A 27,967-nucleotide genomic window follows, 5' to 3' on the forward strand; every position below is an offset into this window, starting at 1 on the left:
TTAGGGACATAGAAAATAAATTTTATTCTCCGTTTAGGTGTCTACGCTGTAGTTGCATCACTAACCACGGCCCTCGTGGGAAGAATGCAGCCCCCGTTACTGGACACAGACAACAGGGAAGCCGCTGTCCCTCGCCAGAGTCCGCGTTCTTCGTCGCCGCACAGAGGGGGGGGGTTGGAGGAGGGGCGGCAGCAGCAACAGCAGCCCAGGCTTGGCTCTTTGACATACTCAACAGAAACAAAAAAATATCAAATTCCAGAGACAGACCCCCACCCCCGCCCCCACCCCCTCCTGGCCGCCCTCCTGCCTGCTGCAGGCGGGCGGCAGGGCCTTGCTGAGGCAGGCGGGCGGGCGGGCGAGGGCAAGGCGGCGGCCTTGGCGGTGCGCGAAGCCAGAGGTGGTGATGTTGAGGTCAAGGCTGGGCTCCGGCGGCGGCAGGGACTGGCGAGCCCAGAGCGTTTGGAGAGGAGATGACGGGCGAGGCGGCCAGGCTGCCGATGGGCTGAGAGGCAGACATGGAGGCGATCCCTGGGCAGGCGGAAAGAGAGGGGGTGGGAAGAAAGAGTCGGCCAGGGCAAGAGGGGCCGGGGGGGGGGGGCGCCTCGGTCCCAGCAGCCCTCGGCGTGGAAGACACGGGCTGGGGCACGCGAGGCTGAGCAGGGAGCGGGGGTTCCTCCAGGACTCCCCTGCCCAGCCCAGGACCCTCACAGCAGCCACGTCCCCCCAACCCCGGCCCTGTGCTTGGGGGTGCGGAGACCTACCTGCCAACATGCTGGAGGAGCTGACAGGCGTGTTTGCTGACGAGAGCACAGCGGAGGAGCCCATCCTGGTGGGATCTTTCACTATCGGATCTGCACAGGCGAGAAAGGGCGGTGACTGACTCCAGGGAGCGCGGGCCAGCCGTCGACTCGGCCCGCCCCTAACCCCGCCCCCACCTGCCGCAGGAGCAGCCCGGCCGGAAGGGCATAAAGGAGGGGGAAGCGGGGAGGGCGGCTCTGCACCCTCGGGGGTGAGGGGGTCGGGCCAAAGGGGGAGGCTTCGGGGGCTGGAGAATTCCGTTCAGATGTTCCAGTGGGGAGAGGCAGGCCAAGGGCGGGGCGGGGGGGGGGCTGTGGGCATGGACGCAGCAGCTTGAAAGGCTGCAGCAGCAACACACACACACACACACACACACCCCCCACACAAAGAAGGGCGCCTGATCCCGGGGGCCCTCCCCACACAGCCTCTCCTTGCTGGGCATCAGCGCCAGAAAGGCTGCCCAACAGAGCCTCGCGGAGACCAAAGCAACAGCCCACCAAGGGGTGGAAATGCTAGTGAGTGAGGCCCAGGCCCAGCTCCCACGGGCGGCATGGGCGACGGGGAGGGGGCCTTGGAGCCAGCGGCCGCCTCGGAGAGGGGAGGGCAGCAGGGCTGGCGGGGGAGGCAGAGCTGTCCGGGCAACGTACAGAAGTAGGGGTGCTCCATGGCCTCGCGGGCCGTGAGCCGCGTCTGGTGGTCGTAGCGCAGCAGCTTGTCCAAGAAGTCCAGGGCCTCGGTGCTGACCAGGTGCTGGTTCTCACTGTGCACAAAGCGCTCCCATCGCTTGCGAGAATGTCTGGCCGGGAGAGAGAGGGAGGGAGGGAGGGGGGATGGGGGCCGTGCGCTGCAGGAGCCCTTCTTTCGCAAGAGCCACGGCGTCGCTGGCAGAAAGGGGGCCACCAACCACAGGGGCCACCGACCCACCCTCAGAGGCAGGGGGAAGAGTTCCGGCAGGCCAGAGCCCCTCTTGATGGGCCCTGAGCGCCACCCCCACCCCCATCCACCCGCCCCAGGCTCTTCAGTACCACTCGAGCACAAAATCATAGAACAGCAGAGTTGGAAGGGGCTTCCAAGGCCATCGAGTCCAACCCCCTGCTCAACGCAGGAATCCACCCTAAAGCACCCCTGAAAGATGGTTGTCCAGCTGCCCCTTGAATGGCCTCTAGGATGGGAGAGCCCACAACCTCACCAGGCAACTGATTCCATTGTCGTACTGCTCTAACAGTCAGGAAGTTTTTCCTGATGTCCAGCTGGAATCTAGCTTCCTGTCACTTGAGCCCGTTATTCTGTGTCCTGCACTCTGGGAGGATCAAGAAGAGATCCTGGCCCTCCTCTGTGGGACCTTTTAAGTAGTTGAAGAGTGCTCTCATGTCTCCCCTCAATCTTCTCTTCTCCAGGCTAAACCTGCCCAGTTCTTTCAGTCTCTCTTCCTAGGGCTTCGTTCCCAGGCCCCTGATCCTCCTGAGCAAGGCGTACCGTGCCCAGGGGGGCGAAGCCTGGCACTCACCTGCCGAGGATGTCGTTGAAGCGGGGGTCCAGTTCGATGTTGTACTTGTCGATGTAGTCGTAGAGGTCCTCCGTGCCCAGCACCTTTGCGATCCGCACCAACTAGGAGCAACGGAGGTGGCGAGAGAGCCAGGTAGGAGTGGGGACATGATCCCACAGCCCCCGCAGTGCGGGGGGGGGGGAAACACCCTCCCCAAGCGGCAGAAGAGGGCTCTGCCAGGATCCGTGAAGCAGCAGCCACCACCGGAAGGGGGGGAGGCAGGGAGGGGGGGAGGGAGGGGCAGGCTGGCCTCTTGCCCCCAGCTGGCCTCACCTGGTCGTAGTTGTCGTGGCCGTGGAAGAAGGGCTCCTTGCGGAAGATCATACTGGCCAACATGCAGCCCAGGCTCCACATGTCCAGGCTGTAGTCATACATCTGGGAAAGGGGGGGGGGGCAGAGCGAGCGGTGAGGGGGGGCAGGAGAGGGGGCAGAAGGGGGTCCTGAGCAGTGGACAGAAACACACACCCCTCCCAGGCAGGGGGCATCCCGCTGGAGCAGGGGGGCCCTGGAGGGAAGGCTGCCCTGGAGTCGCCGTTCTGTGGCTGGAGTGCCTCTCGAATGCCCCTTCTCTCCCTACCCCCCAGCAGCCACAGCCACCCCTGCCGGTGCTGGGCTCCCTTGTACCCCACAGAATGAGGCCCACTCAGCAGCCATCCCAGGGAGCTCAAGCTCCCCACCCCACAGCCCTCCTCCGGCTGTGACACATGTGCACCCCCCACCCACCCCCAGGATTCATCATTTCCCTTCTGGATCACAAGGCTTGTGCTTCACACCAGCTGCCTGCCGAGTCCAGCAAGACCTCTCCAGGGTCTCCAGCAAAGGTCATCCGCAGCCCAAACTCTCGAATGGAGACGGCTGGGAAGGGGCCACGGCTCAGCCGCAGCAGCGCTCAGCTTTGCCCGCAGCAGGGCCCAGCTGCACCAGCTCCAAGTGAAAGGCCTGGGAAGTAGCAGCGGATGAGGGGGAAGAACCCCCGACGCTGCAGACCCTGGGGAGCAGCTCAGAATAGATGATGCTGGGCCAAGCGGAGGGACAGCCTGGACTGGCCTGAGTCCGCCTCTTACGGCCCCAGAATTGTGCTCCGGCTCCTCGTTCCCTCCCTCACGGCTGGCCAGGGCTCCGCTGCCGACGTACCTGGTAGTCCACCAAGAGCTCTGGCCCCTTGAAGTACCGGGAGGCCACCCGCACGTTGTACTCTTGCCCCGGGTGGTAGAACTCCGCCAGACCCCAGTCAATCAGACGCAGCTGCAGCCAGAAGGGGGAAGAAAGAGCAGTCCTGAGCCAAAAGTCTTTACATGAAGCCGCTGGGGGCGCTCATCCGGAGCTTTGGAGGGCGCCGTCATCAGTATGCTGACGACGCGCAGCTCTACGTCTCCTTTTCATCTTCAGCAGGAGAGGCTGTGGATGGGTTGAACCGGTGCCTGGCTGCGACAATGGACTGGAGGAGGGCTGATAAACTGAGACTCAATCCAGACAAGACTGAGATGCTGTTAGTAGGTGATTCCGCTGACAGGATGGGGGGTGTTCTACCGGTTCTGGATGGGATTGCACTCACCCTGAAGGAGCAGGTTCGTAGCTTGGGGGTTCTTTTAGATCCATCATGGTCACTTGAGGCTCAGGTGACCTCAGTGGCACGGAAGAGTGCCTTCTACAAACTCCGGTTGGTGGCCCAGCTACGCCCCTATCTAGACAGGGATAACCTGGCTTCAGTTGTCCATGCTCTGGTAACCTCCAAGTTAGATTACTGCAATGCCCTCTACATAGGGCTGCCTTTGAAGACGGTTCGGAAGCTGCAGCTCATGCAAAATGCAGCGGCCAGATTGATTTCGGGAACCAGAAGGTTCGACCGTATAACACCTGCTCTGGTCCGCTTGCACTGGCTGCCTGCATGTTTCCGAGCCCAATTCAAGGTGCTGGTTTTGACCTATAAAGCCTTACACGGCTTGGGACCACAATGTTGTAAACCGCCCAGAGAGCTTCGGCTGTGGGGCGGTATATAAATGTAATAAAATAATAAATAAATAAATTAAATAAATAATACCTGACGTGTATATTCACACCTCTCCCGACGTGAATATACCCGGTCGCTACGTTCAACATCTAAGGTCCTCCTCTGGGTGCCTACTCCGAGAGAGGCTTGGAGTATGGCAATGAGGGACAGGGCCTTTTCGGTGGTGGCCCCCAGACTGTGGAACGATCTCCCTGACGAGGCTCGCCTGGCGCCAACGCTGCTATCTTTCTGGTGCCAGGTTAAGACTTTCCTCTTTGCCCAGGCATATGGCGGCACATCTTAATCACCCACATGTTTAGTTTTTTAACGGTTTGTAATGCTTTATGTGTGTATGTTCTGTGTTTTAAAATTCTAAATTTTGTATACTCGTTTTTATCTTAATTTTAGAATTTCTGTAAACCGCCCAGAGAGCCCTGGCTCTCTAAATAAATAAATAAATAAATACCAGCAGAACTCTGAGGCGGAAGCAGGAAGGGTGCCCCTTGCTCCTCTTCCTCAGGGAACCCCCCAAATTAGGCGGATGCGCGGACTGGGAGCCAGGAGCAGCAACCGGCCCAGGGAGATGAAACAGCTGGTCGAGGCCTGACGCTTGGGGATAAAAACGTCCCACCTTCTGCATTTTCCAGCAATCAAACTGTCTCAGGCTCTGTGTGCATCAAGTTCCAGCTCTCAGCGGCCAGGACATCTGCCATCAGTTGGAGCTACCCCTCTTGCCTCCCATTTCTATGGGAAACCTCACAAATGTCTTCCAGACTGCCCTGGGGACATGTGTGCTAAATTTCAGCTCTCTACGTGGCTCAGAAGTACTAACTGTTGGGGTGCTTTGGACCTTAATATACTGTAAAATGTATTGAATTTCAGGGTTGGGATTTCCAGGAACAACCTTAGCCATTTCAACAACACCCCCCTCCAACACAGGGACACACAGAGTCGGGGCAGGTGAGAGCCAAATCTCTCTCTCTCTCTCTCTCTCTCTCTCTCTGTCTCTCTCTCTCTCTCTCTCTCTCACACACACACACACACAGTTTCACTTGCCTTTTTAAATGGCTATTATTTTAAGGTTATTTTTAGAGCTTTTATTTAACTATTGATTTTATCTTCTGAATTTTGTGTAAATCGTCTTGGTCGGCTTCAGAAACACGGTATAAAAATACCGTAATAAGTAAATGAGGAACTTTTACAAAGAACACAACAGTATTCAAAGTCGCAACGCTTTGGGGTCAATAGTATTATCAGTTAAATGCAGCTTGGTATTTCCAAATAGACATTACTGGAATAGAATCCAAAATGTGGTAAAAACCACCCTTCAAGAATATTACTTTGGTCTATCTCCCCAAAAGCTTGTGTTTAATCCCAACAAGGTCCTGCATCTCTGGAAACAGGTTTTATGCTTCTTGCGGTTATACTGAAACTGAAATGTATGTTTTATATTGTAAGCCACATTGGGAAGACTGCAGTCATGAAAGGCTGCCAACCCCTGCATCACGCTAAGCGGGAAACACTGACCTGCTTTTAATTCAGAAGCGCTGCGACCCCGGGGTACTGCAACTTCAAATACTGGCGTGTTCCTTGCGGTGTCTCACACACGAGGACGGCTTTCCTATCCTCCCCCCCGCTTCCATCCCTTGCAAAAAGGGCCGGGTGTTCAAAGCAAGTGCAGGTCAGAGAGGCTGGACCAACAGCCACTGCCCAAAGCTCTGAAGAGGAGGAGGGTCCAGTTTAGGGCTACCTTTGCCAGCCAGAGTAACATGGAAACAAAAATCAAGGTCATCTAATAGGTACCGGGGTTGATGCATCTCTAATCTCTGGCAGGCACTCCACAGCTGGACCCTCCTTGCCTCCCCTCAAGAACCGCCCGCTGCAGCCCCCCGAGCGAGCTGGTGGAGGAGAAGAGGCCTCCCTGGTGTCCTGCGAGAGCTTTCCGGCGAGGGCAGAAGGCGACGCGCCCTCGGAAATGGCCTTACCTTCCGGTGCTCGTGGTCGATCATGACGTTGTGTGGCTTCACGTCCCGATGCATGACCCCCATGCTGTGGCAGTAATCCAGGGCCTGTGGGGGGCAGGAGGAGAACCAGAGACAAGGGTCACATCAGGATAGCCTCACCTCGCTCCAAAAGCAAACGCGGGCGAGGAGAACGCCAAAATCCAGACTTGGGCTGTTTTCTTATGGCTAAACAACGCAGGGTACAACACCCGGGCAGTGGTGGGCCAGGGGAAGCGGGCCGCCTGAGCTGACAATATCAGGGCAAGCTAGCCCAGTCCGTGGCACGAAAAGTTGGGACTCTCCTCCGTGGGAAGAAGAGGGCTACGTTCATCAGCCCTTTGCTGCCCTGTGCTGGACCTGCACAAGGACAGCCCCACTTCCACCAGAGTGTTGCACTGGAACAGGGAGGTCCACAACGGAGTCATAGAGTCATAGAATAGAATCATAGAATAGCAGAGTTGGAAGGGGCCTCCAAGGCCATCGAGTCCAACCCCCTGCTCAAGGCAGGAATCCACCCTAAAGCATCCCTGACAGGTGGCTGTCCAGCAGCTGGCAGGGCAGCCCATCGCCTCTGTTCCCGTGGGCTCGATCCCTTACCTTCAGGATTTCATACATGTAGAATCGGATGTCGAAGTCTGATAGCGTCTGATACAATTGCTGGGCGAGGGGAGAAGAAAGATGGCAGGAAGGCGGTTAGGCAGACCACTCCAGGGCTGGGCTCACCAGTGTTTAAGAGCAACTCTCTCCCCTAGCACGGGCAAAGCACTAGCAAAGTGCCTTTGAGCATGTGCAGAGTGCCTATCATTGCCAGTGAATCTTCACAACCACCCACACCGGTCTGGATTTGAGACTGGGCACTGGTCCTCCACACTACTCACGTTAAAGCTTCAGCCCTGCCTGTCCGCCCAGCGGGCCTCTGCCCTTTGCCAAAAGTGAGGAGGAGGAGGTGGCCTTTTGCCTGCTCTGGCTACTTGGGCCCCACCCACCACCTATTATTATTATTATTATTATTTATTTATATAGCACCATCAATGTACATGGTGCTGTACCTAGGATTCAGGATCTGAGAACAGCTACTCCCGCCTCGTCATGGCACGTCTCCTCTGGCCCTGTTCTCATGCCCCGGAACCATCTCCTCAACTGGGAGAGGAACGAGCTGCCCCACCACCCCGCCTCAGCACCGCACAGGGATCACCCTGCATCTCGGCCGTGGCAGGAAGGGAGAAGGAAGTCATCCCAGGACTGGCGAGAGGGAAGACGAAGGAGGGCAAAACGCCTGCTGGTCTGTTCCAAGAGGCCCTTCCTCCAAGGCTCGTGGCAGCCTAGGGAAAGGAACGCACCCCCCGCCCCACGGCCAGACAATGCCGGGGCGACTGGTGCAGCCTCTGGACCTTCATGGGAAATGACATTAGCAAAGGGAAGGGAAGAAGGAACCTGCCCACAGGGCAAGGACGGGTTCTCGGGCCTGAGCAACTGCAGGACACAGCCCAGAGGAGGGATGAGCTGAATCTGATAAACGCCCCCCCCCCCCCGTCTCTCTCTCTCTCTCTCTCGGGGTGTTCAAATGATCATGGGGGTGGGGGGAAGAACGCATCGTGGCTTCTCCCCCAACCCCTGCATGTGCTGCACACACGCCCGTCGTTTGCATGATTCCCCGCCCTGCAGTGCAATTTGACACGTCATCTGAAATCAGTGGGTGGCGGTGCAGCTTCATACCCACCCTGCAAATCATGGTTGTAGGGTGGGTTCGAAGCCACGCACACGCACACGCATACACACGCGTTCAGATGACACCCCACTGGGTTCGGAGGGCACGCCAACTCACACTGCAGTGCGGGTGATTGTGCAAACAATGGGCGGCCGTGCAGCCTGCGCAGGGCAGGGGGAGAAGCCACGGTGGCTTCTTTTAGCCACGTGATCATCCCAACCCAGACTTTCTCTCTCTGTCTCTCTCTGACTCTCTCTTTCTCTCACCCCCAATTCAGGTCACAGTGAAGCAGTATTTAACAGCCTTCTGTTTTATTTCTTATCTTTGGAAGCCACTCTGGAAGCCTTTTTGGCTGAAAGGCAGGATAAAAATGCCTTGAATAAACGAATTTTTATTATTCTCTTCACAACACTGATTCCAAGACAAAGAGAGGCTTTCTGGCCATCCCAGAATATAAGGGTTACAGCAAGTAGCCTCTACTGGGCTCTAGACCCGTTTTAAGCCCCCCGCCCGCCCGCCCGCCCACACAGCAGTGGAGAAGCAGGGGTCCAGGAGGACGGCAGGCGCTCACCTTAAAATCTGTGTTGTTGACATGCTCAAAGACCAGGGCGGGGGTCCGAGACTGCAGGGCGGCAAGAGCAGCAACGCCACCACCAGCACGCATTCCCAGGCAGGAGAGGGAAAACAGAGAACGGCCAAGGTTTAGTCTCACATCTCTAGGATGAGCACCCTGCCCCCCGCCCCACCCCACCCTGGGACCAAACCAAGACAAGCAATAGCCTCCCTCGCTCCCTTTCTTCAGCTTCTTTGCAAGATACACCTCCTCTATGGGGCGTAGGAGCACAGGGAGGGAAGGGCAGGAGGCAGACCGTGGCCCCCTGGTAGGCCACTAGCCAACTTCCAGGGGTGCCCACACAGCACCAGATGGGGGGGGGGGAACCCACTGGGCTGGGCAGACGTGGGTCTGAGCCAGGAAGAGTATTGACTCAGGGTCACAGGAAAAGCCCACTTTGTGTGTTCTAAGAGGCCCTGAGCCTGCAGTCTTGCTTTGCAAAGGTAACCTACATTGGGAGAAGGAAGCAGAGGCCCTGTGCCAGTGTGCAGCGCTGGCCCTTGACCCTGGGGCCAAAGGAAGGGGGCGCAGAAATGCCCAGGGGGAAGCTGACCTGCCACACTCTGCCCAGCACCACCCAAGGCTCGCCTCTGGGTGCAAAGCGCTTGGGACAGCGCAGGCTCTTGATGAAGACAGATGCTCCCCATGCAACTGGCAGAGGACTTGGGATCCCAAAGGCCATCTAGACTGACCCTGCTCCCCTGCCCCCAAAGACGACACCATCCTTCAGCATCCCCACCCTGCCCAGGCCACACGCAGAGAGCAGGGGGAATCCCAGATGGGGCGAGTTCAGCAAATCGTGCCAAGCGAAGCAAGCACTGGGCTTGGGTGGGAGGCGCCTCTCCTCAGCCTCCCAGGCCGCTAGCCAGTCAGACAGGAAGGGGGAAATGTCCTGCCTCGCCATCACAACTACCCTGCATTTTTCGGGTGCCCTTGGCTCACGCATCCCACGTCACTCTCCTCCCTGGGCCAGGAACCTGACCCGCTGTACGGCCTCCCTGCCCTCTGGAACGCAACAGGGCTCCTTCTGCCCCAGAGAGTTCCTCCACCCCACTTCCAGGGAGACCCCCTCCAGCTTTTTAGAACCAGATTGAAATGGGGCTGGGCGCTGCAACAGAGACACGAGATGCTGTTCTCCAGTCAATCCAAAAGACACGCCACGTTGCTTACCACGGGGTCCTTGACTATATCTAGAAGGCTGATAATATTGGGGCCGCCTCGAAGGTTCTCCAGAATTTTAATCTCACGTTTGATTTTCTTCTTTTTTACTGGCTGAGAAAAGAAGAGAATTACACCGTCACAAGAGACCGTCCCGAAACCCATTGGTTTGACTCTGCCCTCGCCAACCCAGGCTCTGAAGGAGCAACCAGGGAGGACAACAGAACCGCCCCCGAGGGCCACGGCTGCTGCTTTGCATTGAGGGGACCCCCCTGACTCCACTGAGACACTGCGTCCAGGGAAACCGTGGCAGGAAGCTGCCTGCCTGCTTCGACTTTGCCCCCCTCCCCTCAGCACGGAGCTTTCCCACCTGTTGCCTCCCCTAAGAGTCCTTCTCAACCCCCAAGCGGACACACCTCCAACCCTCTCTGCCGCACCCCTGCTGACACAGGTCTGATCCGTAAGAAGTGGCAGTGACAGCCTTAAACCCCCGCAGGGCAGCCTCGTCCCGTCCCCCAAGAACAAAAGGGGCCCTGCCAAGCTGCATCTTCGAAACTAAAACGGGGAGCCACCCAGCGGCACTCAGGCAGCCTCTAAGTCCCAGTGCAGTGAGGACACAGGAGCACCACCGCCACCTCCCGTGGCTTCGGAGCCTTCAAGAGACGCGGCAGTTGGCCGTAATTTCAACCCTGACTTTTGCGAGTGCAACGGATAAACCTGACAAAGCCAAGATCCTCAGGAGTACAGATTCATGCTGTGCCCAAATGAATGAGTGGCCAACGCAGGGCTTCCTCAGCCACCAACAGCAGCAACCGTCAGTTATAACTGTTGAACGCGCTCACATACATGATCTCCGCAACCGTTACGACAGCCCTGTAAGGTGGGCTGGTGTTATTACCCCCATATCCAAGGATGCTGTGTGTGTGTGTGTGTGTGTGTGTGTGTGTGTGTGTGTGTGTGTGTGTGTGCCTGAAGCGGAGAGAAGGGGGGCTGGCCCATGGCCACTCATTGACCCTACGACCACGATGACCTCCATTCCTTCACTCCGGCGAACACAGGAAGGGCCAACGGCCAGGAAGCCCAGAGTCCAGGCTCCATACGCACCTTGAGGATTTTCACCACGACCTTCTCGTTGTTGGTGATGTTGATGGCTTCAAAGACCTCACTGTATTTGCCGCGGCCGAGTTTCCGCACAAGCTGGTAGTCATCTTGGTTGCTGTTGGAGGACAGGGAAGGCGGAGGGGGAATAAATCAGGCTGCTAGAGGCCCCCAGCTTTGAGCAAGAGCCCCCCCCTCTCTCACCCACATTTCCAGGGGCGTGAGAATTCTCCATGGCTGGCCCCCTCCCCCTCCTCAGCACCTACGGCCCACCAGGGACCAACAAGCCCCAACCCTTCCTTCCCCTCAATTATTCTTCCCTTCTTTCAACAAAAAAGCCAATATATGCAGCAAAACCAAACCAATAATCCAATGAAAATTTGTTCCCCCTTCCTAGCTCTCTTAGATTTTTATTCCTCCGAGTAGCCCGGGGTGGAATATATGCCAGCCACCCCTCGCCATTTCATCTCCACAACCATCCTAAGAAGTAGGTTAAGCCGAGAGAGTGTAATTGGCTGAGCGTGGAGCTGGCCTGAGTTGGCCCTCAATGACCTGCCAGCAGCTGCGCCAAGATGCAGCTGCACCCATCTAAAGGGAGAGAAGGGCGAAGGCTACAGGCCGGGCCTCAGCACCCCTTCAGAAAGGTCCAGACGTCACCAATGGGCCACGCATGTTTGCCCCAGGAGGAGAGGGACGGGGAAGCTCCAGGTGAGGATAGGCACAGCCGTCCCAGCTCACCTGTCTCTTCACCTGCCTTTGACAGAACAGGCAGGCTCTCTGTAGGAGGCAGGGCTTTGCTTCCCTGAAAGAGGTCGGATCCTGCCCAGCAGCTGATCCTTGCCTTGCCTCCCCTACCAGCAATGAGAAGCCCTGGTCTCGTCAGAAGAGCCGCGTCTCCTGGCCACTAGCTGGGCCCTTCTCCACCGCCCTTCCGCTGAGACTTGGGATGAGGATAGAGGCCAGACGTGGGCCTGAGCTGATCAGGCGTATCCCTCAGGAGAGCTGCCCTTTTCTTGCCAGGGGGTGAGAGGAGGGACCCAGCTCCTCCACCCACCCTTTCTTTTGCAGGGGCCTTCTCAGGGTGCAAAGGCACAGGGCTAAGTCCCTGCCACGACCGTCTCAAGCCCTGGCCCACGGCCCTTTTAGCTCTGTGGACTCAACCCTCTTTCCCAGTGCTCCCCCTGTGTCTCCAGAAACCTTTGAAGACGGTTCGGAAGCTGCAGCTTGTGCAAAATGCAGCGGCCAGATTGATTTCAGGAACCAGAAGGTTCGACCGTATAACACCTGCTCTGGTTCGCTTGCACTGGCTGCCTGTATGTTTCCGAGCCCAATTCAAGGTGCTGGTTTTGACCTATAAAGCCTTACACGGCTTGGGACCACAATACCTGTCGGAACGCCTCTCCCGACGTGAATATACCCAGTCACTACGTTCAACATCTAAGGTCCTCCTCCGGGTGCCTACTCCGAGAGAGGCTCGGAGTGTGGCAACGAGGGACAGGGCCTCTTCGGTGGTGGCCCCCAGACTATGGAACGATCTCCCTGACGAGGCTCGCCTGGCGTCAACGCTGCTATCTTTCTGGTGCCAGGTTAAGACTTTCCTCTTTGCCCAGGCATATGGCGGCACATCTTAATCACCCACATGTTTAGTTTTTTAACGGTTTGTAATGCTTTATGTGTGTATGTTCTGTGTTTTAACATTTTAAATTTTGTATACTTGTTTTTATCTCAATTTTAGAATTTCTGTAAACCGCCCAAAGAGCTCTGGCTATGGGGGCAGAATATAAGTGTAATAAATAAAATAAATAAATAAATAAATAAATAAATAAACCAAGTATGCACATCGCACTGGCTATGGTTGCATTTGCAGCATTTGGGGGTGGAGTGGCGGAAGCACAGCAACTTCTGGCCCAGTAAAGAAAAAACAGAGGCGCAGGGAATCAAGAAGAAATGGGACCCCTCCCCAAGGAGGTTTAACAGGTGGGGGGACCCACTCTAAAAAAAAATATATCCTGCAATTGCAGAGCCCGAAGTCATCCTACCCCCATTCCACGACATGCGACTCGTAGTCCCAATATTCGCGGGGTCTCTGCGTGTTCACGTCTGCGTAGACCCTCGCTCGGCTCGGCACCGGGCCCGACATGCCGTCCCAGCGTCGTCACGGTCAGCACCTCAACTGCTCTAAAAACAAACGAAGAGATTGCCGCAAAAACAGAACTGATCAGGCACACAGAAAAGAGAGCCAACCTTGAACCTGGATCCAGGGAACGGGCCCCAAGACTTCTGCTCAAGGAAAGGAAGAAGCCACTCCACAGAATCTTACACACACCCACACCCACACCCACACACATCTTTTTCTTCCAGCCTGGATGCTTATAAGTGTTAGAGAGGGCAGAATATGCCTGGTTATAGCGAGCCTGGAAGGAGAGGAAATCGTGGGAAGACGCACCAGCAACTCTAACAGCTGGTTCGCATGATTCCCCGGAGGGCAGCGAGAGAGAAGGCGCGTGTGCGCACGGACGCACACCGTCCCCTCCTTGTCCCTTGGCTTTCCAAGCCTCGGAGCGAACACCGTCAAACTCAAACCTGGCGGAGCGGCATGGAGAACAGCGGTACCAGCAGTGCGTGCAGCATCCTCAGGACTCCAGGAAGTCATACCGTTCACCAGATAGGGTGCCTGCTTGGATCTGAAGATTTTACAGACTTGGAAGTAGGGCAGCAATCCAACTGCACCGATTCTGGAGAGCTGGGGGGGTTGGGGGCGCAATAAGAACCTCAGAAGCGCCCTGATGCTGGATCACACCAAGGGTCCATCTAGTTCACACAGGGGCCCTCGCACCAGCTGTTGACTGGGGACCCACAAGCAGGACACGGGTGCAACAGCACCCTCCCACCCATATTCCCCAGCAAGTGTGCATAGGGTCACTGCCTCTGATACTGGAGGTGGCTGCCATATATGAAATCAAACCATCGGCCCATCTAGCTCAGTCTGACCCACACTGGCTGGCAGCAGTGGCTCCCCTGGTTTTAGACCATCTTTCCAGCCCTACCTAAAGCTGGTGCTGGTGTTGCGGAACCCGGGGCCTTTGGCATGCCAGGCAGGGGCCCTTCTGCCACTGAGCCACGGCCCTTGCTAGGAGAGGGGGCAGAGGGGGCAGGCAGCCTGCAATTTCAGAGGGGGGCTGCCAGTTTCCAGCGTCAGGACCCCACCTGGGTTCCACCTGAGGCCAGGCTCACCAGGCACAACCAGGCTCAGCCCTGGAACATGGAAAACAAGAACCGTCTGCCCATTTCCCTTGCTGATCCAGGCCTGGAGGTGGACCGGAGCACACACACACACCCCGGCACCTCTCTTTTGGGAACGCAGGCCCTGCTCAAGGCCTCCACCACCTGCCAGGCTGTCACCCTCAGGCACATCCTGTTTGGGGCCGTGCGGCAGACCTCCATCAGGGCTGAGGGGAAGCAGCCAGTGCTGCTGCTGCTGCTGCCGCTGCTGGCCTGCTTCCAAGGAGACCCAGCACTGCCTACAGAGCACGTCGTGGCTTGCTGATCCAAAACCCGCCTTAGCTGCCAGCAGCACAAACACTCCCTCCGCCTTGCACCAACCCCACAGACTATCCGCCCCGGAGGCCAATTAAGCCAGCAACAGAAACCGGCTCTCTGATTTCCAACGCTCCACAGCAATTAAGAGCAAGCCCTGAAGTGCCCTTCCTGAACCCGTCAGCCGCTGGCCCCGCCAAATGCCTGCTGGGGGAAAGACCACCATCTCGGCCTCTGACAGCCAGGGTCAGAGCAGGGACTACGGAGAACGAGAGAAGGCGGCCCCTCCTCAGGGTGCCTCTGGGCAACGCTTCCTAGCCCAGCGACGTCTCTCCAGAGGACACCTTTTGCCCGCACTGCTGGGGAAAGGCAGGGAGAGAAGCAGCTGGGACACCTGACCTGCCCACTTTCTGCCTGCGAAGTACGTCAGCCCCAAACTCTAACCATCCCCACTCCAGACCCAACCCCCGGCCTGGTCTCCAGGTTCAACAGAAAACTGGTGGGAATTCTGCAGCCCAACCCAGGCAACGTTTTACGGAATCACGTCACCTAGTTCCACCAGGGGGAAAGGGACTCCAAGGCCCATCCAGACATAAACAGGGAATGTGGGGAGCCAGGCAGAAGCAACATGGCGCCATTGAGGACTCCGGGAACCCAGGACTTCACTTTAACATGCAGCGTCTCTCAACTCTAGGGCCCTGCAGGAGCTCCAACCCAGCTCCGGTGGCCTCCTTTGCCGGAACGGGAGGAGCAAAGGGCTAGGAGGGGCTTGCTCTGGCCAGTGGCCCAGGCAGCCCCCTCCGGTTTCGCCGTTTCCCATAATCACCCCCTAGCCAGCTGTATAAAACTCAACGTGGCTTAACTAGAATCAGAAAAAAGAAGAAGAACAGTTGGTAAACAAGACAAACTTTCTCTCTCACACGCAGAGACGTGCAATAAAGCAACCAACACTTCTGTAGAACCATTTCACACGACCGCTTCTAATATACAGTAAGATAAAATTCAGATGTACATGGTGTGGCACAGTAAGCCCATAAACAAACAAACACTCTTCAAAGACTTCAAAGGTTGTCCCACAGAGGAGGGCCAGGATCTCTTCTCCATCCTCCCAGAGTGCAGGACACGGAATAACGGGCTCAAGTTACAGGAAGCCAGATTCCAGCTGGACATCAGGAAAAACTTCTTGACTGTTAGAGCAGCACGACAATGGAACCAGTGACCTAGGGAGGTTGTGGGCTCTCCCACCCTAGAGGCCTTCAAGAGGCAGATGGACAACCACCTGTCAGGGATGCTTTAGGGTGGATTCCTGCCTTGAGCAGGGGGTTGGACTCGATGGCCTTGTAGGCCCCTTCCAACTCTGCTATTCTATGGTTCTCTGATTTTGTAAGGCCACTCTAGGTCTAATGTTATCCCCATCCGCCCACCCACACTTTTGTCTATGGGCTTATTGTTTTGCATCATTTCCGATTGAAATTTATCGTACCGTATAATAATTTCATCTGAAATCATTATACCTAACAGTTGGGTGCTTTACAGCATTTTGGGGATGTTAATGAATCAAGGGAGGGCTCAGATCAGGAAACAAGACCGTGGGACGCTGAGGAAGCCATCTCCCCTCTGCTAGTAGCGTCTTAACGAGGCTCTGCTAGTCCAAGGCTACGGGGGAGTTCGGAAACGCGCCCATTTTGCAGCTCCTCCTCACCTCCAGCCAGGAAAAGAATCATAGAATAGCAGAGTTGGAAGGGGCCTACAAGGCCATCAAGTCCAACCCCCCCCCCCGGCTCAAGGCAGGAATCCACCCTAAAGCATCCCTGACAGTCGGGCATCCAGAAGGCGCATAAGACGAGGGATCAGGCCGAAGGGCCACCCAGGTGCCTGAGGGAAAGCACCAAGAATGCAACAGCACCCTCCCGCCCGCGTTCCCCAGCAACTGGAATAGAAAGCCATCAGATACTGCAGATAACATACAGCCATCATGACGGGCATGAACAGCCTTATTCCCACGGATCTGTCTAATCACCTATTAAAACTATCCAAGTTGGCAGTCGTCGCTACAACGCGCAGCAGCAAATCCTAATTCAACTCTGCGCTGTGTGAAATAGTGCTTCTTATTAATCTGTCCTGAATCTCCCACCACTCAGCCTTCATGGGACGATGACCCCCTTGGGTTCTAGCATTATGAGAGGGGGACAAAAAAATCTCTCCCTCTCCACTTTCACCACACCAGGCACCATGTTATGCTCTCTCGTCATATCCCATCTTACTTGCCTTTTTCTAAGCTGAAAAGCCCCAGTTGTAGTAAACTTCGCTCACAGGGTTGCCCTTTTCTGCACCTTTTCCAGCTCTACAATACCCTTTTGAGGTGCAATGACCAGAACTGGGGGTGGGGAGGTGGAGGGAAGGAGCTCAGTGACAGAACCCTTTCTTTGCAGGCAGAAGGTCCCAGGTTTGATCATAGAATCATAGAATAGCAGAGTTGGAAGGGGCCTACAAGGCCATCGAGTCCAACCCCCTGCTCAAGGCAGGAATCCACCCTAAAGCATCCCTGACAGATGGTTATCCAGCTGCCTCTTTAAGGCCTCGAGTGTGGGAGAGCCCACAACCTCCCTAGGTAACTGGTTCCAGTGTCGTACTGCTCTAACACTCAGGAAGTTCTTCCTGATCTCCAGCTGGAATCTGGCTTCCTTTAACTTCAGCCCGTTATTCCGTGTCCTGCACTCTGGGAGGATCGAGAAGAGATCCTGGCCCTCCTCTGTGTGACAACCTTTTAAGTATTTGAAGAGTGCTCTCATGTCTCCCCTCCATCTTCTCTTCTTCTTCTCTTCTTCACATACCCAGTTCTTTCAGTCTCTCTTCATAGGGTTTTGTTTCCAGACCCCCTGATCATCCTGGTTGCCCTCCTCTGAACACGCAGCATCGCCAGGTGGGGCTGTAAAAACTCCTGCCTGAAACCCTGGAGAGCCGTTGCTGCTGCCACGATGGACTCGAGGGCCTTATAGGCCCCTTCCAACTCTACTATTCTACGATTCTATGACACTTGGCTCAGCAATACTACAAGTGAGAAGGACCTTGGAATTGTTGTAGATCACAAGCTGAATATGAGCCAGCAGTGTGATGTGGCTGCAAAAAAAGCAAATACTATTTTGGGCTGCATTAATAGAAGCATAGCTTCCAAATCACGTGAGGTCCTGGTTCCTCTCTATTCGGCCCTGGTTAGGCCTCATCTAGAGTATTGCGTCCAGATCTGGGCTCCACAATTCAAGAAGGACGCAGACAAGCTGGAGCGTGTTCAGAGGAGGGCAGCCAGGATGATCAGGGGTCTGGAAACAAAGCCCTAGGAAGAGAGACTGAAAGAACTGGGCATGTTTAGCCTGGAGAAGAGAAGATGGAGGGGAGGCATGATAGCACTCTTCAAATACTTAAAAGGTTATAGAATCATAGAATAGTAGAGTTGGAAGGGGCCTATAAGGCCATCGAGTTCAACCCCCTGCTCAATGCATTGTCTCACAGAGGAGGGCCAGGATCTCTTCTCGATCCTCCCAGAGTGCAGGACACGGAATAATGGGCTCAAGTTACAGGAAGCCAGATTCCGGCTGGACATCAGGAAAAACTTCCTGACTGTTAGAGCAGTACGACAATGGAACCGGTTACCTAGGGAGGTTGTGGGCTCTCCCACACTAAAGGCCTTCAAGAGGCAGCTGGACAACCATCTGTCAGGGATGCTTTAGGGTGGATTCCTGCATTGAGCAGTGGGTTGGACTAGATGGCCTTGTAGGCCCCTTCCAACTCTGCTATTCTATGATTCTATAAAGGAGGCTGCAACATGCAGCTTCACAGCACTGGGAGAAAAGGAAGTAGCGGCTCTTTGCCTCAAAGGAAGCTGGCTGAGAGGGGCCTCTGGAGAGCATTTCCTCTGCTTTTGCAGCAGCACACACACACATGCAGAGCTGGGAACAGGCTCCACCCAGCTCCTCATTACGCTAAGGGAAGGAGCAGGGGAGGGGAAGGTTTTCTCAAGAGGCTGAGCAGCAGCAGGCCTCCTCCCAGCCGGCACCAGCACTTGGAGCACTCCTGATGACAGGGTCTAGGCAGGGGCCTCATGGAGGTGGCCCACCTGTGGGTCTGAGCTGTGCCACTTCAGGGAGGCGGGAGCTCCTCCTATACCACCGCAGCAGCAATGACCCTGCATGCAGAAAACTGAGGGCTCTGATCCAGTTGTCATCTCCTACTGTTCTGTGTGCAGGAATTCGTTTATGCACTGTTGTAGGAAGTCATGCAGTCAGGTGTGCCCCCACCTGCAGCAGCCTGAAGTGGTCAAACCCACACACAGGTTTATGCCCTCAGGGATAAACCACACATGGGGTGGGGAGAGAATCCATAGTCAGATCCCCACCCTCAAGTTTCTAAAGTTTAAAGCAGCTGTGAAGGCTCAGGTTTTGATCAAGGTGGTGTTGCTAGAGGAAGGGGTTGGAATTCTGCCCTCTCACACACACAGAATTTTCTGCATCTGAATTGCCCCCACCCAAGGTACAATTCCTGGAAGGGAATAATGGACTCAAGTTACAGGAAGCCAGATTCCAGCTGGACATCAGGAAAAGCTTCCTGACTGTTAGAGCATACGACAATGGAAAGTTGCCTGGTGAGGTTGTGGGCTCTCCCACACTAGAGGCCTTCAAGAGGCAGCTGGACAACCATCTGCCAGGGATGCTTTCAGGTGGATTCCTGCATTGAGCAAGGGGGTTGGACTTGATGGCCTCATAGGCCCCATCCAACTCTACGATTCTATGATTCTATGTCCCTATATCATCATGCCAGTTTTGCTCCCAGCCACCCAGCTACTAGCAGACGGGGAAGGGAGACAATTTAGGTTGGGAAAACGATTCGAATGGTGGTCAGGAGCTCTCTGTGCAGCCGGTTCAAACAAACCACCAAGATCCCCCTGTTTGAAACGTGGCTGGAAGCAAGAGAGCCAAGTGACACGTTACACACAAGACAGAGCGGAGAAAAGGATCCAGGGTCTCCTCCCACACTGAGTTGAGGGGACGATTTCTCCCCAGCAGTGGCAATAACTAGGTCCTGATCATAGAATCATAGAATAGCAGAGTTGGAAGGGGCCTACAACGCCATCAAGTCCAACCCCCTGCTCAAGGCAGGAATCATCACCTGCCCCCCAGGACCCCCCACCCAAGAACAGTTCACAAAGGCAGGGGGTCCACACATTTTAGCTGGCCTTGAGAGCATTCAAACTGTGGTCGTCGCTGGGACCCTGCCCACCCCCAGCCCCCAAAAAGAGCAGGTCCCATTGACATGGGCCTCCAAAACCAAGGTTAAAGAGAGTCTACCACGCCAGTGCCCGGCTCCAAACTCAGAGGGGAGCTCATCAGCAACACACCACATGTCTAAGGCGCTAAGAGCACCTCCAAAGGAAAGCACAGCACAATGGTGGGGTTTGGGTGCGCTGCCTTCATGCCCTGGCGACTGGCATTCTGGAGGCTCCCAGCTGACCTCCACAGGAATCAGGATGCTGGGGAATAGATGGGCCCAGCGTTGGCTGACCGAGCTCTTCCCATGTCCTTAAAAGGCTGTCAGAGGCCTCAGTTAAGATCGATATTCTGCCCTTTATTTCTCAGCAACGTTCTACCTTTTCAGAATCACTTCCTGAAAACAACGGAGCATTTCACTTATTACTAAAGCAAAGACTACGTTGGCACTTCACTGATGGATTACCGCAGTAAAAGAATTCTGCTGCTACAGATCAATGGAGCTACCTAAGGAACTGGATATTCACACACTAAGAAGAAGAAGGTTCTCTACAACCTCCGTCCCTTTGGGTACCAACCCATTCCGGGCACAAAAGGGAAACTCTGAAAGCACGGCAAGGAAACTGAGCCAGGCCACTAATATCTCTGACTGCCCTCTGTTGACTGGCAAATGAGCACAACACTGATGTAGCACAGATTGTCAGCACCACGGTTTCCTTTCACTTGGAAGCTGCAGCCCCAGGTGACTTGCAGGTCAAAGATATCCTCTCAAGCCTCAAATCTCCCTCTACCTGCAGCAGCCACAGACGGCCTTGCTTGGAGTCCTAACACGAGCCGCTTGAATATTTTACCTCTAAAAATCACACACACACACCCCTCCCCACAACCACATGTCAAATCCTTATTGCCAAACTGCCGTGGGGGCACAACACGGTACAGGGATGCGAATCAATAACCAAAGCTGGCATGTGGGCAAGCGCCTACATTTGCAGGTATTTCAGCAATAGCCACACTGAATTTTAGCACTGCAAAGGGCCAGCATCTCGCATCAGCTTATTTTGTGGCCACTGAGCAGACCTAGAGATATCCAAGCTAGCTGTCAGGGGTGGTTTAACTCTTGGGAAAAGCTTTCGGCGTCGCCTTCAGCTTTGCAAGTGACGAGCACCCATGACCAGCGAAATACTCTGCTCTGCACTCAGGTGAGATGGAGCATCCAAACCAGCTACAGCATGGCCCTCCATACCCTTTCTGGGGCACGCTATCAAAGCCCCCAACTACTTGGTCCCACTCCCCAGGTCCCACTCTTCCCTACAGGGCATCTTACATGTTTGGTGCCTTTTGAAGAAAGCCCCAGGTCTTTAGGCCCAGCCCACACAACTCCAGCTGCCCCCAACAAGACTTAGGAGAAGAAATGGGCAAACTTTGAATACCAGCGACCCTCTGAAGTATTGCACCCAATTCTGAAGCCATGCGGTTTCATATTCCCTCCCCCTTTTTCCTGCTAACTCCAGCAAAGGTAAACATGGAAACAAAAGGGTCATTCAGAAGGGCCCTTTCACACGTTCACGAAATGCATGGAGGGAGGCCACGCTTGCTCGCATGTTCAACCGGAGGTTGGAGGCATGGCCACCGGACACGTCAACGTTGGGAGCATCGTCTGCAGGCATCGCCCTGTTTTCCCCTCCAAGCATTTGGGGTGGGGAAGAGGTTTGTAAAGGAAATGATCTGCATAGATCTCGTTCCTGTGAAACTGCACTGGCTTCTAAAATGACACAGATCCACAGGCAGAAGCAAGTATATCCGGGATTGACAAAGGTCAGTTGAAGCACTGGTTAGATCGCTGTTGCACACAATCACACACCTGGGTACTCATCAACTGACACAGCGGGAGTTGAATATACTCGGCACAGCTCAGGAGCAGAATTTAGGGTGCTGGAAAATTCAGCTTTAATTTAAAAATCAATTCTCCTGTCCCCACTTTTGTGGGAGAAAGCACAAACATGCATATTCAGACCAGCGCATACTTGTAAGCCTGAGCAAATGGGGAGTTTTAAGTAAAGCTTCCACTGGTTGAGATGAGAACCCTTCCAGCTTCTCTCCCTTCTCCAATGGCAGAAATAATCTGAGGCCAAAATATTTAAAGTCTGCATTGAGGCGGGACATAACCAGGAGAGGTTATGCAAACATAGCATCCATATTTGCCTAATGTCTGAATGTGGTGACAACTGGTACTTCTGAACATGCGTAGAGCAGGACTGTTTTAAAATGTAATTTGAACTCTGGGTGGACAGGATTCTGTGTGTTTAAGAATACAAGAGAACACTGATACAAGAGGACATTGAAGCAAACTCTGTACCAGACTTGTGTACGTTTAACTCAGTATGCATCACTTATTCCTAAAGTCACTGGCCCCATTAAAGATGCATACATAGGTACACATGAGGTGCACCACTGCATTTCATATGGCTGCACACCTCTACTTCTCAGCATACATCAAGCGGAGAGCAAACACAACGCCTGGTGACTGCAGCACAGGTACACACGGCCCCTTCGAACAGGATACTGTATGCGGTACGTCCTTTGTGAATGCAGCCATTGTAAGAACATAGGAAGCAGCCTAATAGAATCATAAAATCATAGAATAGCAGAGTTGGAAGGGTCCTACAAGGCCATCGAGTCCAACCCCCTGCTCAATGCAGGAATCCACCCTAAAGCAGCCCTGACAGAGGGTTGTCCAGCTGCCTCTTGAAGGCCTCTAGGGTGGGAGAGCCCACAACCTCCCTAGGTAGCTGATTCCATTGTCGCACTGCTCTAACAGTCAGGAAGTTTTTCCTGATGTCCAGCCGGAATCTGGCTTCCTTTAACTTGAGCCCGTTATTCCGTGTCCTGCACTCTGGGAGGATCAAGAAGAGATCCTGGCCCTCCTCTGTGTGACAACCTTTCAAGTATTTGAAGAGTGCTATCATGTCTCCCCTCCATCTTCTCTTCTCCAGGCTAAACATGCCCAGTTCTTTCAGTCTCTCTTCATAGGGCTTTGTTTCCAGACCCCTGATCATCCTGGTTGCCCTCCTCTGAACACGCTCCAGCTTGTCTGCGTCCTTCTTGAATTGTGGAGCCCAGAACTGGACGCAATACTCTAGATGAGGCCTAACCAGGGCCGAATAGAGAGGAACCAGGACCTCACGTGATTTGGAAGCTATACTTCTATTAATGCAGCCCAAAATAGCATTGGCCTTTCTTGCAGCCATAGCGCACTGTTGGCTCCTATTCAGCTTGCGATCTTCAACAATTGCGATCTACAACAATACTACTGCCCCGTCTAGCTCAGTATTGTCAACACTGACTGGCAGCAAGGGCTCTCCAGGATTGCAGCCAGGAATTTTTCCAAACCTACCTGGAGAAGCTGGAGAGCGCACCTGGGACTTTCGGCATGCAAAACAGGGGCTCTCCCACTGAGCCACGGCCCCTTCCCTTTCAGCATTCCGTCTTTGACAGCGGCCAGCCAGATGCCACAGGAAAGTTCAAGCACGCGGCATGCATGAGGGATTGCAAGACACAGGATGCAAACGCAGGGTGAGCATCCTGTGTTTACATCTCAGCAAACACAAGTCCCAGGTATGCTCTCTCTCTCTCTCTCTCTCTGAGAAGAGGGCTGACAACTCAGGTCATTGACATAGAGTTCGTGTTACCCAGCATCAAAGATTACTACCTTGAGCCTTGGTTAATCTGTAGCCCCAAAGCTACCGGGAGCCGTCCTGTGAGAGGCAGAGCAAGGCACGTACAGCATTCCAGGCAGGGAGAAGTTGGATGGGGGGTGGAGACACTGGCCAGGCAGTGCCCAGGAGGTACGTTAAGGTGCTCCCACGGTGTCAGGAGGTGTCCATCCAACACAACGGGAGAAACACAAAGCTGGGCGTTCGTTCACAGCATTGCCCTGTCCCTGAAAGAACAGCAAATATGTCTGTAGTGTATCTTTATCCCCTCCTTCCCCCACATTTATTTTTACAGTTGCTTTGGCACACAGGTGTCGCAGCAACTTGCAAACGTATACAAAAATAAAAGCCGTAATGAAAAAGTTGAATGCATCATTCACAATTGGCTAATGCCAAACAAATTAAAACAGCACCAACAAAGGTCTCAGCAGCTAATCCAGAAAGACAAAAGGGTTCCTGAAATATATTTCCCATTTAGGCTGAGGCAGCCTTCCCCAACCTGGTTTCCCCAATATGTGTTAAGACCATGGCTAGCTGGGGAGAACCGGAGTTAATGGTCCAAGACATCTTCAGCGCACTTGGCTGAGGAAGGCTGGGCTGCGGCACGTCACCCCACATCTACATGGAACACATGGATTTAAGATGGGAAGTGGGAAGGGAAGAGAAAGGATTGTTGCTTAAGTTGGAAGTTTAAAACGAATTCCTTGTAACGTAAGAATAGAAGGATGGTCATGCTAACAGCGCCCTCTCGCTCATCTCTCCCAGTAACTGGTACTGAGAGGCAAATCTCCTGGTCAGAACCTATATAAGAAGAGCCCTGCTGGATTAGACCAAGGGTCCATCTAGTGCAGCGCTCTGTTCACACAGTGGCCAACAGCTGCCTGCGGGAAACCCACAATCAGGAGATGCGGGCATGAACACGTTCCCATTCATGATCCCCAGCAACTGGTGTATCTAGGCGTACTGCTTCTGATAATAGAGGTAGCAGAGCCATCAGAACTAGTAGACACTGATAGCCATATTCTCCATGAATTTATCTAATCACCTTTTAAGTTAGGGCACGGAATAACGGGCTCAAGTTAAAGGAAGCCAGATTCCAGCTGGACATCAGGAAAAACTTCCTGACTGTTAGAGCAGCACAACAATGGAACCAGTTACCTAGGGAGGTTGTGGGCTCTCCCACACTAGAGGCCTTCAAGAGGCAGCTGGACAGCCCTCTGTCAGGGATGCTTTAGGGTGGATTCCTGCATTGAGCAGGGGGTTGGACTCGATGGCCTTGTAGGCCCCTTCTAACTCTGCTATTCTGTGATTCTATGATTTATTCCACAGTTTAACTATGAGTTGTGAGAAGAAACATACCCTATTTCTTCAATTCTAAGACGCACTTTCCCCCCCCCATATAAACATCTCTAAAAATGGGGTGTGTCTTAGAATCAAGGGTGTGTCTTAGGGTTGTTTTTTTCCTGTTGGTGGTACTGTTTTTTTTCCTGTTGGTGGTACTGATCGTCTTACAATAGAAGAAATACGGCAGTAAACATCACTGTCAGATTAAAGGCAAATAATCAAATCCCTCTTAAAAAATGGCATCGAACTACTAAGCAACACTGAACAAATGGGCAGAAGCTAGACAGTGATTGACTGGATGAACACTGGCTGAAATGCTGGACCTCGGTCTGACCCAGGATGCCATTTTTATATTATTAAGCAAGAGTGCATATTCAAGATTACTTACTACAGATTACACCACAAGCAGGTGCTCATAAATTTAAAACAGTGGATCACACAGATTCTATTTTGAAAAAGAGAGGGCAGGACCACCAAGCAAGGCTCAAATCAACCCATCCCTTCTTCCACACCTTAGCGCCCAGTGGTGGGTCTGTAGTGGCCCATGGAAGAGAGCTGCCCAATATCTTGATAGCCCAAAGTGCTACAGCTGCCATGAAATGTTCCATGCTTTTTTTTTTGGTTTTTAAATGCGTTGCTGTGTTTTTTAAAATCGTTACCCTGCCACTGGCTTTTACTCTGGTTTTATTCCGTTTCAAACTTTTAAAAGTTAATATATTATGTTTTATCATGAATCATTCGGGGGCTTTAATTTTTGTGAACTGCTCACAGCACTTTGGCAATTGGGTGGTTCAGAAATGCAATAAAATAAATGAATAAATGAAATGAAACGATCTCTACCAACAGCACTGGCAGGGCTTTACTTATCTTCCCATGCCTGAAATCAAAACCGCAGACTTTGCAAAGAGCAGGGTGCAAATGCAGCCTTCCATATCCTAGTGCCCTCCAAATGTTTTGGACTACAACTCTCAACATTCCTGACCACTGAACATGCTAGCCAGAGCTGATGGGAGCTGAAGCCCAAAACATCGGGAGAGTAGAAGGCTGGTTTGACCGTGAAGGAAAGGCCACAAATCAGTGGCAAAGCACTGGATTTGTGTGCAGGAAGTTCCGGGTTCAATCCTGGCATTTTTATCAGGAGGATCTCCAGTGGCAGGGTTGCGAAAACCCAGTGCCCAGGAGACTCCAAGACTCTTCTGCTGGTTGGCTGGATGGAACAATGGTCCAATTCAGAATAAGTCAGCTTCATCTGCTCAGGTGAATCCCACAGAAGGGATGCACAGGCTGAACATAGAATCATAGAATAGCAGAGTTGGAAGGGGCCTACAAGGCCATCGAGTCCAACCCCCAGAGAGCTCCGCCCAGAGAGCTCCGCCCATTGGGTGGTATAGAAATGTAATAAATAAATAAATAAATAAATAACCCCCCTGCTCAATGCAGGAATCTACTCTAAAGCATCCCTGACAGATGGTTGTCCAGCTGCCTCTTGAAGGCCTCTAGTGTGGGAGAGCCCACAACCTCCCTAGGTAACTGATTCCATTGTCGTACTGCTCTACCAGTCAGGGAGTTTTTCCTGATGTCCAGCTGGAATCTGGCTTCCTTTAACTTGAGCCCGTTATTCCATGTCCTGCACTCTGGGAGGATCGAGAAGAGATCCTGGTCCTCCTCTGTGGGACAACCTTTTAAGTATTTGAAGAGTGCTATCATGTCTCCCCTCAATCTGCTCTTCTCCAGGCTAAACATGCCCAGTTCTTTCATCAATGTTCTTACATCAATGGATATAACATCTAATCATGTTTATTCTAATTTTGTTACAAGCTGCATAGGTTCTAGCCTAGCAAAAGTGTATTTCTAAAACTTTTAAGTCACTTAAAAGCTAAAGGCTTCACAAGCACATACAGCCCAGAGCAGGCCGGCTTAACTTGTTGCAGCCTCTCTGGGTGCTTGTCTGCTGCTCCGTTTTGGCAGCAAATACAAGAGAATTACCACTATACGCAACTGGGGACCTGGGGTTGAGTTTAGGGGGGCACAAGTGGTGCTATCCAAATCTGAATGAATACTCTAGGTCTGCTATGCACACCTTCACAAGAAAATTTGGGAGTCCCATCATTCCCAATTACCTAAGAGAGATGATTTAAGGAAAGCCCTATAGACTTTAAAAATACATACACAAATTAAAGAGATTTATGTCAATGTGCATTATTTATTCCAGCTGCAGAATGTGTGCTTCTGATCTCAGAATTCCTACATTTCTTTTAATGCAGGATCGCAGAGGGCCTTTGGGGCATCTGAACCATATGTGAAGGATGGGTCATTTTGGACGCTACCGGCGGCGGTGGGGGCAGAGGAGCCGTGAGTGGGGTGCCCCACAGATGCCCTGTGAGAATGCAGCAGTGTGTCCACAGCGCGCCCATCACCCTATGGGTCGCAACGACCCAAGAGTGACCCTAACGCAGACCCTGGTGGGGTCTGAAACACCATTTCAGTGGCAGGATCCCAACGCTGCTTGCGGTGGGGGGAGAATAATTGATTTCTAATGGCAGGAAGAGAGAGAGAGAGAGAAATGACAGGCAGGGCAGGGCTGCTGCTCCCCATCACACATACAGCTCCAGAGACTCCGAGGGAGCAGAGACCCCCCCTCAAGACCTGGACCCCCTCCCCAAAAGCACATATGGGAATCAGGCCCCCCTCTCCTCCCCCTCCCTTTCCCCCCTGCCTTCTCACTCACCCCACTCCCCACCGCCCTGAAGGAGCCCCACCCCACCCCCCACCCCATCTCCCCCTTCCCACAGATCCTTCACAGCCCCCCCCCTCAGCATAGCCCCCCCCATCCTCTTCCTCCATTAACCCACTGAACAGAGCCCCCACCCCGGGATTCATCCTGCCCCTCTCAGGGCCTTCCCCCCCCCACCGCAGCCCCACAGGGTATGGAGGGGGGGCTCTTCCTGCCCCCTTTACAGTGGCCTGAAATCGGGGTGGGGGGCGCAGGCCCAATATTCCCCCCTCCCCCCCCCTCCCCGCCTCTCGCCCTCGGCCTTTACCTCGCCAGGCCGCTGAGGCGGCGGCGGCAGCAGCAGTGACAGGGAAGAGCTGCTCTCTCCCGGGTCCGCTCCTTGTGGGAGGGGGAGGGGAGGGGGCTGGGTGGCCTCTCCCCGGTCCGCTGTGTGTGTGGGGGGGGGTGACAATATGGCGGCGGCG

General features: G+C 54.0%; 1 protein-coding gene across 2 annotated transcripts; it reads right to left on the reverse strand.

Moving 5' to 3' along the window:
* Positions 1-27,954, reverse strand: LOC134401901 (casein kinase II subunit alpha-like). Of its 2 annotated transcripts, XM_063131245.1 has the most exons (14): positions 27,811-27,954; positions 23,422-23,652; positions 12,954-13,092; positions 10,921-11,032; positions 9,829-9,930; positions 8,617-8,667; positions 6,935-6,994; positions 6,320-6,403; positions 3,479-3,589; positions 2,618-2,719; positions 2,306-2,406; positions 1,446-1,594; positions 762-851; positions 1-528 (listed from the first exon to the last, which is right to left on the reverse strand). In XM_063131245.1, the coding sequence occupies exons 3-14, from the start codon at positions 13,052-13,054 to the stop codon at positions 413-415; spliced, it is 1,179 nt and encodes a 392-aa protein (XP_062987315.1). In that variant the 5' UTR covers positions 13,055-13,092; positions 23,422-23,652; positions 27,811-27,954; the 3' UTR covers positions 1-412. The 2 variants fall into 2 exon arrangements, with proteins under 2 accessions (XP_062987315.1, XP_062987316.1); XM_063131246.1 differs by lacking the exon at positions 23,422-23,652.
* Positions 27,955-27,967: the final 13 nt, after the last annotated feature.

This window comes from Elgaria multicarinata, chromosome 7 (genome assembly GCF_023053635.1).
Source record: "Elgaria multicarinata webbii isolate HBS135686 ecotype San Diego chromosome 7, rElgMul1.1.pri, whole genome shotgun sequence".
NCBI lineage: Eukaryota > Metazoa > Chordata > Lepidosauria > Squamata > Anguidae > Elgaria > Elgaria multicarinata.